This window comes from Scyliorhinus torazame, chromosome 19 (assembly GCF_047496885.1).
Source record: "Scyliorhinus torazame isolate Kashiwa2021f chromosome 19, sScyTor2.1, whole genome shotgun sequence".
In the NCBI taxonomy this organism is placed as follows: domain Eukaryota; kingdom Metazoa; phylum Chordata; class Chondrichthyes; order Carcharhiniformes; family Scyliorhinidae; genus Scyliorhinus; species Scyliorhinus torazame.
The window spans coordinates 14,820,488-14,830,213 of NC_092725.1; the positions used below are offsets into that span (position 1 = coordinate 14,820,488).

The 9,726-nt window shown below is 55.0% G+C and overlaps 1 protein-coding gene across 1 annotated transcript in view; it reads right to left on the reverse strand.

Annotated features, from left to right (window-relative positions):
- Positions 1 to 248: 248 nt before the first annotated feature.
- thoc6 (THO complex 6) overlaps positions 249 to 9,726 on the reverse strand; it is a 96,044-nt gene continuing 86,566 nt past the window's right edge. The window contains exons 9-11 of the mRNA XM_072485423.1: positions 8,300 to 8,425; positions 7,773 to 7,845; positions 249 to 1,138 (exon numbers count right to left, since the gene is read on the reverse strand). Coding sequence (XP_072341524.1) covers positions 889 to 1,138; positions 7,773 to 7,845; positions 8,300 to 8,425 — 449 coding nt within the window. The 3' untranslated portion in view covers positions 249 to 888. The remainder of the gene's footprint in view (positions 1,139 to 7,772; positions 7,846 to 8,299; positions 8,426 to 9,726) is intronic.

Below are 9,726 nucleotides of genomic sequence, written 5' to 3' on the forward strand. Positions count from 1 at the left end.
GCCAACTGCAGATGCAGGCCACTCAGCCTATCGCGTCCATGCTGGCCCGATGTGAGCCCAGCTGTGTCACGTGACGTTGACGTCGAGTTGGCAGCGTTACAATCTGTGCGCGGCTGCCCGTTTGGCGGGGCGGTTGGCTGGCGGGATCGGTGCCAAGGAAGAGGCGGTCGCCGTCTCCCGTTGAGACCCCCCACCCACCCCTCACACTCCGGGAGACCAAGCGCGCCCCCCTCCCTCCCCACCCCACCTTGTGTCCATCGCCAGCGGGAGTTGAACACCATCCACCGGGCCTGAGGGAGGGGACCCTCCCTTCTCTTTGGAGGTTGCCTCTCTTATAAATGGGTCACCCCCGCGTCTGGATCCTGCCCCGGATATCAGGATAGGTCCCACTAGGCCCGTGAGGCGGGCGAAAGAGCCGAGAGAGAGAAAGGGAGAGAGAGATGAGTCCAGAAATCGCCATCAGTTGGCGCGCAGCGTCCGTCGCAACGTAAGCTGCTCTTTGGCCATTTGATGAGTGGGAGGCGGTGGAGGGGCCGCCCCTCGTGTGCGACCTCCTGTCGCCATCCTTCGGCACGTCCTCGGGAGAATCCGGTGTTCCTCCGAGAGGAGACTCCAAGCCCCCGGAACCGTGGACGCGCCGAACGCTTCGTCTTCTCCGGCTGGGGAAGTCGCCGGGCCCGCGAAGGCTCACGCCACCGATATTGGCGGGAGCGAAGCTCGCCTGCACAGGTTCATGCTTGGAAACAGGTGGGGGGGGAAGGGGGCGAATGGATTGGGCAGGTGCAGTGCAGGGGGTGGGGGCAGGCTTTGCCCCCTCCGGGTCGCGAGGTTTGGCGGCGAGCGACCTCGAACGCCTGCCGGCGGCTCGACCAGGTTGCGCCGGTCCGGCTAGACGGTGGAGATGAGGGATTTGAGGGAGGACTGGTTGGTGGCGGACAGGTTGTTGTAGGCCTCGCAGACGCAGACATACTCGTGGCGCTCGTCCGCGGCGCCGCCGCCCTCGTTGCAGATCACCACCCGCGTGTGCTTGTAGACCACCGACCAGGCCTCGGAACGCGGGCACTGGCACTGGTCTGTCCTCTGCCGGCGGATCACCAGCACCCCGGACGTCGTCTTCCTCGGCAGATAGAGGCAGCTCCTAAACGGGGAGAGAGGCAGGCGGTGAGTGGGAGAGTGAGGCAGCAGACAAGAGGTCAACCTTCCCCTGTGGCCCTGTCCCAGAGGGGGAAAGGTCAGTGTATCTAACACATTGTGACACTGTCCCAGAGGGGGAAAGGACAGTGTATCTAACACACTGTGACACTGTCCCAGAGGGGGAAAGGACAGTGTATCTAACACACTGTGACACCCGGTCCCAGAGGGGGAAAGGACAGTGTATCTAACACACTGTGACACTGTCCCAGAGGGGGAAAGGACAGTGTATCTAACACACTGTGACACTGTCCCAGAGGGGGAAAGGACAGTGTATCTAACACACTGTGACACCCGGTCCCAGAGGGGGAAACGACAGTGTATCTAACACACTGTGACACCCGGTCCCAGAGGGGGAAAGGACAGTGTATCTAACACACTGTGACACTGTCCCAGAGGGGGAAAGGTCAGTGTATCTAACACACTGTGACACCCGGTCCCAGAGGGGGAAAGGACAGTGTATCTAACACACTGTGACACTGTCCCAGAGGGGGAAAGGACAGTGTATCTAACACACTGTGACACTGTCCCAGAGGGGGAAAGGACAGTGTATCTAACACACTGTGACACCCGGTCCCAGAGGGGGAAACGACAGTGTATCTAACACACTGTGACACCCGGTCCCAGAGGGGGAAAGGACAGTGTATCTAACACACTGTGACACCCGGTCCCAGAGGGGGAAAGGACAGTGTATCTAACACACTGTGACACTGTCCCAGAGGGGGAAAGGACAGTGTATCTAACACACTGTGACACCCGGTCCCAGAGGGGGAAACGACAGTGTATCTAACACACTGTGACACCCGGTCCCAGAGGGGGAAAGGACAGTGTATCTAACACACTGTGACACCCGGTCCCAGAGGGGGAAAGGACAGTGTATCTAACACACTGTGACACTGTCCCAGAGGGGGAAAGGACAGTGTATCTAACACACTGTGACACTGTCCCAGAGGGGGAAAGGACAGTGTATCTAACACACTGTGACACCCGGTCCCAGAGGGGGAAACGACAGTGTATCTAACACACTGTGACACCCGGTCCCAGAGGGGGAAAGGACAGTGTATCTAACACACTGTGACACCCGGTCCCAGAGGGGGAAAGGACAGTGTATCTAACACACTGTGACACTGTCCCAGAGGGGGAAAGGACAGTGTATCTAACACACTGTGACACCCGGTCCCAGAGGGGGAAACGACAGTGTATCTAACACACTGTGACACCCGGTCCCAGAGGGGGAAAGGACAGTGTATCTAACACACTGTGACACTGTCCCAGAGGGGGAAAGGACAGTGTATCTAACACACTGTGACACTGTCCCAGAGGGGAAAAGGACAGTGTATCTAACACACTGTGACACTGTCCCAGAGGGGGAAAGGACAGTGTATCTAACACACTGTGACACCCGGTCCCAGAGAGGGAAAGGACAGTGTATCTAACACACTGTGACACTGTCCCAGAGGGGGAAAGGACAGTGTATCTAACACACTGTGACACCCGGTCCCAGAGGGGGAAAGGACAGTGTATCTAACACACTGTGACACCCGGTCCCAGAGGGGGAAACGACAGTGTATCTAACACACTGTGACACCCGGTCCCAGAGGGGGAAAGGACAGTGTATCTAACACACTGTGACACTGTCCCAGAGAGGGAAAGGACAGTGTATCTAACACACTGTGACACCCGGTCCCAGAGGGGGAAAGGACAGTGTATCTAACACACTGTGACACTGTCCCAGAGGGGGAAAGGACAGTGTATCTAACACACTGTGACACTGTCCCAGAGGGGAAAAGGACAGTGTATCTAACACACTGTGACACTGTCCCAGAGGGGGAAAGGACAGTGTATCTAACACACTGTGACACCCGGTCCCAGAGAGGGAAAGGACAGTGTATCTAACACACTGTGACACTGTCCCAGAGGGGGAAAGGACAGTGTATCTAACACACTGTGACACCCGGTCCCAGAGGGGGAAAGGACAGTGTATCTAACACACTGTGACACCCGGTCCCAGAGGGGGAAACGACAGTGTATCTAACACACTGTGACACCCGGTCCCAGAGGGGGAAAGGACAGTGTATCTAACACACTGTGACACTGTCCCAGAGGGGGAAAGGACAGTGTATCTAACACACTGTGACACTGTCCCAGAGGGGAAAAGGACAGTGTATCTAACACACTGTGACACTGTCCCAGAGGGGGAAAGGACAGTGTATCTAACACACTGTGACACCCGGTCCCAGAGAGGGAAAGGACAGTGTATCTAACACACTGTGACACTGTCCCAGAGGGGGAAAGGACAGTGTATCTAACACACTGTGACACCCGGTCCCAGAGGGGGAAAGGACAGTGTATCTAACACACTGTGACACCCAGTCCCAGAGGGGGAAAGGACAGTGTATCTAACACACTGTGACACTGTCCCAGAGGGGGAAAGGACAGTGTATCTAACACACTGTGACACTGTCCCAGAGGGGGAAAGGACAGTGTATCTAACACACTGTGACACTGTCCCAGAGGGGGAAAGGACAGTGTATCTAACACACTGTGACACCCAGTCCCAGAGGGGAAAGGACAGTGTATCTAACACACTGTGACACTGTCCCAGAGGGGGAAAGGACAGTGTATCTAACACACTGTGACACCCGGTCCCAGAGGGGGAAAGGACAGTGTATCTAACACACTGTGACACTGTCCCAGAGGGGGAAAGGACAGTGTATCTAACACACTGTGACACCCGGTCCCAGAGGGGGAAAGGACAGTGTATCTAACACACTGTGACACTGTCCCAGAGGGGGAAAGGACAGTGCATCTAACACACTGTGACACTGTGCCAGAGGGGGAAAGGACAGTGTATCTAACACACTGTGACACTGTCCCAGAGGGGAAAGGACGGTGTATCTAACACACTGTGACACTGTGCCAGAGGGGGAAAGGACAGTGTATCTAATACACTGTGACACACTGTCCCAAAGGGGGAATGGACAGTGTATCTAGCACACTGTGACACTGTGCCAGAGGGGGAAAGGACGTGTATCTAACACACTGTGACACTGTCCCAGAGGCGGAAAGGACACTGTATCTAACACACTGTGACATAGCGGGAAAGGACAGTGTATCTAACACACTGTGACACTGTCCCAGAGGGGGAAAGGACAGTGTATCTAACACACTGTGACACCCAGTCCCAGAGGGGGAAAGGACAGTGTATCTAACACACTGTGACACTGTCCCCGAGGGGGAAAGGGCAGTGTATCTAACACACTGTGACACCCGGTCCCAGAGGGGAAAGGACAGAATATCTAACACACTGTGACACTGTCCCAGAGGGGGAAAGGACAGTGTATCTAACACACTGTGATACTGTCCCATAGGGGGAAAGGATAGTGTATCGAACACACTGTGACACCCGGTCCCAGAGGGGGAAAGGACAGTGTATCTAACACACTGTGACACTGTGCCAGAGGGGGAAAGGACAGTGTATCTAACACACTGTGACACTGTCGCAGAGGGGGAAAGGACAGTGTGTCTAACACACTGTGACACCAGGTCCCAGAGGGGGAAAGGACAGTATATCTAACACACTGTGACACTGTCCCAGAGGGGGAAAGGACAGTGTATCTAACACACTGTGATACTGTCCCAGAGGGGGAAAAGATAGTGTATCTAACACACTGTGACACTGTCCCAGAGGGGGAAAGGACAGTGTATCTAACACACTGTGACACCCTGTCCCAGATGGGGAAAGGACAGTGTATCTAACACGCTGTGACACTGTCCCAGAGGGGGAAAGGACAGAGTATCTAACACACTGTGACACTGTCCCAGAGGGGGAAAGGACAGTGTATCTAACACAGTGAAACCCGGTCCCAGAGGGGGAAAGGACAGTGTATCTAACACACTGTGACACTGTCCCAGAGGGGGAAAGGACAGTGTATCTAACAGACTGTGACACCCGGTCCCAGACAGGGAAAGGACAGTGTATCTAACACACTGTGACACTGTCCCAGAGGGGGAAAGGACAGTGTATCTAACACACTGTGACACCCGGTCCCAGAGGGGGAAAGGACAGTGTGTCTAACACACTGTGACACCCAGTCCCAGAGGGGAAAGGACAGTGTATCTAACACACTGTGACACCCGGTCCCAGATGGGGAAAGGACAGTGTATCTAACACAGTGACACTGTCCCAGAGGGGGAAAGAACAGAGTATCTAACACACTGTGACTATGTCCCAGAGGGGAAAAGGACAGTGTACCTAACACACTGTGACACTGTCCCAGAAGGGGAAAGGACAGTGTATCTAACACACTGTGACACCCGGTCCCAGAGGGGGAAAGGACAGTGTATCTAACACACTGTGACACTGTCCCAGAGGGGGAAAGGACAGTGTATCTAACACACTGTGACACCCGGTCCCAGAGGGGGAAAGGACAGTGTATCTAACACACTGTGACACTGTCCCAGAGGGGGAAAGGACAGTGTATCTAACACACTGTGACACCCGGTCCCAGAGGGGGAAAGGACAGTGTATCTAACACACAGTGATACTGTCCCAGAGGGGGAAAGGACAGTGTATCTTACACACTGTGACACCCGGTCCCAGAGGTGGAAAGGACAGTGTATCTAACACACTGTGACACTGTCCCAGAGGGGGAAAGGACAGTGTATCTAACACACTGTGACACTGTCCCAGAGGGGGAAAGGACAGTGTATCGAACACACTGTGACACTGTCCCAGAGGGGGAAAGGACAGTGTATCTAACACTGTGACACTGTCCCAGAGGGGCAAAGGACAGTGTATCTAACACACTGTGACACCCGGTCCCAGAGGGGGAAAGGACAGTGTATCTAACACACTGTGACACCCGGTCCCAGAGGGGGAAAGGACAGTGTATCTAACACACTGTGACACTGTCCCAGAGGGGGAAAGGAGAGTGTATCTAACACACTGTGACACTGTCCCAAGGGGGGAAAGGACAGTGTATCTAACACACTGTGACACCCGGTCCCAGAGGGGGAAAGGACAGTGTATCTAACACACTGTGACACTGTCCCAGAGGGGGAAAGGCCAGTGTATCTAACACACTGTGACACTGTCCCAGGGGGAGAAAGGACAGTGTATCTAACACACTGTGACACCCGGTCCCAGAGGGGGAAAAGACAGTGTCTCTAACACACTGTGACACTATCCCAGAGGGGGAAAGGACAGTGTATCTAACACACTGTGACACCCGGTCCCAGAGGGGGAAAGGACAGTGTATCTAACACACTGTGACACTGTCCCAGAGGGGGAAAGGACAGTGTATCTAACACACTGTGACACTGTCCCAGAGGGGGAAAGGACAGTGTATCTAACAGACTGTGACACCCAGTCCCAGATGGGGAAAGGACAATGTATCTAACACACTGTGATACCCGGTCCCAGAGGGGGAAAGGACAGTGTATCTAACACACTGTGACACTGTCCCAGAGGGGGAAAGGACAGTGTATCTAACACACTGTGACACTGTCCCAGAGGGGGAATGGACAGTGTATCTAACAGACTGTGACACCCAGTCCCAGATGGGGAAAGGACAATGTATCTAACACACTGTGATACCCGGTCCCAGAGGGGGAAAGGACAGTGTATCTAACACACTGTGACACTGTCCCAGAGGGGGAAAGGACAGTGTATCTAACACACTGTGACACTGTCCCAGAGGGGGAAAGGACAGTGTATCTAACACACTGTGAAACCCGGTCCCAGAGGGGGAAAGGACAGTGTATCTAACACACTGTGACACTGTCCCAGAGGGGGAAAGGACAGTGTATCTAACACACTGTGACACCCGGTCCCAGAGGGGGAAAGGACAGTGTATCTAACACACTGTGACACTGTCCCAGATGGGGAAAGGACAGTGTATCTAACACACTGTGACACTGTCCCAGAGGGGGAAAGGACAGTGTATCTAACACACTGTGACACTGTCCCAGAGGGGGAAAGGACAGTGTATCTAACACACTGTGACACTGTCCCAGAGGGGGAAAGGACAGTGTATCTAACACACTGTGACACTGTCCCAGAGGGGGAAAGGCCAGTGTATCTAACACACTGTGACACTGTCCCAGGGGGAGAAAGGACAGTGTATCTAACACACTGTGACACCCAGTCCCAGATGGGGAAAGGACAATGTATCTAACACACTGTGATACCCGGTCCCAGAGGGGGAAAGGACAGTGTATCTAACACACTGTGACACTGTCCCAGAGGGGGAAAGGACAGTGTATCTAACACACTGTGACACTGTCCCAGAGGGGGAAAGGACAGTGTATCTAACACACTGTGAAACCCGGTCCCAGAGGGGGAAAGGACAGTGTATCTAACACACTGTGACACTGTCCCAGAGGGGGAAAGGACAGTGTATCTAACACACTGTGACACCCGGTCCCAGAGGGGGAAAGGACAGTGTATCTAACACACTGTGACACTGTCCCAGAGGGGGAAAGGACAGTGTATCTAACACACTGTGACACTGTCCCAGGGGGGGAAAGGACAGTGTATCGAACACACTGTGACCCCCGGTTCCCCACCTCATTCCTACCTCTTACGCAGATAATACAGGGCCACGATAGCGATGGCCGCGAACACGGCCGTGCCGGCGTACATCATCCAGGCTGGAAAACAAGGAGAAGACAAAGAAAATTCAGAATGCATTCCGAGGAGGTACGCCTGAGGGCAGCACGAAGCAAATATCCCTCCCTGTCCACGGGAGACCGGGTTTCACCTCTATTCATAGAGCGAGTGACCCTTGCAATGTTTCAGCCTGCATCCCCCATCGCTAACTGCCCCCTCGAGAAGCTGGTGCGTGAGCCGCCATCTTGAGCCACAGTGCATCTTGTATGCGGTGCACACGGCTGCCGCGGTGCGTCGGTGGGGGTGGGGGGGGGGGGGAGCGGGTGTGGAAGGCGGGGGTCAGCGTGTCGATCGAGCGGGAGCTGCTTTGTCCCGGACGGAGTCGAGATTCTCGAGTGTTGTCGCCCCCACCCCCCCCCCCGCCCCCCCCGGCCATCACACCCACAGCCCCCTCTGCCGCACCGCGCCCCCACAAGGCGCGCCGAGCGCCCTCACCTGCAATGGTGGTGGCCTTCCCGGTGGAGTAGCTGGTATTCCGTCGCTCATCCGATGTCGGGGGGAGGTGGGAGAAACTGACCGTGCCCCTGGTGTCATCGGCTTGTGAGGAGTTGTACTGGAGCCCTGGGGCAAAGGGGCAAAGGAAGGCGGGTTCGATTCAGCGGTTTATTAATTGACCTGCAGATGAGCCTCCATCGCTCGGACCGCCCGTTACCACCTCCCTGACACCGCCCGGCTCCGCCCTCAGCCGCAGCTCTTCGGCTGTTGAAGCCCTCGTCCGTGACATTACTGACTCTGCACACTCGAGGATCCCCTTTCGCTCCCGATTCCTCTCCCACAATTGAAACGTCAGCCCATCCAAATCAGTGCTACCCCCCATCCCCCTGGTCGAGCTGGCAGCCTGCCCCGCTCCCCCTCCCCGTGCTCGCTGACCCACACTGGCCCCCACTCCAAAAACGCCTCCATTTTAGAACTCTCACTCTCGTTTACAAATGCCTCCGCTATCCCTCCCTCTATCTGTAATGTCCTCCGTCTCTCTCTCTCTCTCTCAATCCCTGTCTCTCTCTCTCCCGCCATCTCTCTCTCTAACCCTGCACCTCTCTCTCTAACCCTGCACCTCTCTCTCTATCCTTGCCTCGCTCTCTCTATCCCTGCCTCGCTCACTCTATCCCTGCCTCTCTCTCTCTATCCCTGCCTCTCTCTCTCTCTCTCTATCCCTCCTCTCTCTCTCTATCCTTGTGTGGTAGTCACCACTAGCAGTATTATATGTATTACGGTAAGACACATATACTAGAGGTACATGGGTAAATCCTTGCCCGCTGGCTCTGCCCACTAGGCGGGGTATAAATGTGTGTGCTCACCGTGTTGCAGCCATTCTGGTTCCAGCTACAGGAGGCACATCTTTGCTCAATAAAGCCTCGATTATTCCACTACTCTCGTCTTTGTGGCAATTGACGGTGCATCAATTTATTGAGCAAAGATTTTTAAAACGATGGATCTTCGCATCAAGTCTGATCGCCTGCAGCTGAGCCCCCAAGCAGCCAACGCTATGTCCGCTTTTGACCACTGGCTAGCCTGCTTCGAAAGCTACCTCCGAGCATCCGCTGAGGAACCCTCGGACGCGCAGAAGCTCCAAGTCCTTTATTCACAGGTGAGCCCTGACATTTTTCCTCTCATCCGGGACGCGCCCACTTACTCCGAAGCGATGGAGCTCCTGAAGGGACAATACGTTCGACCAGTTAATCAACTATACGCCAGACACTGCCTGTCCACGAGACAGCAACTCCCCGGGGAGTCTCTGGACGATTTCTGGCATGCCCTGCACATCCTGGGTAGGAACTGTGACTGCCAGGCAGTTACGGCAGTCCAGCATACAGAACTTTTAATCCGTGACGCCTTTGTTACGGGCATGGGGCCTGCGTATG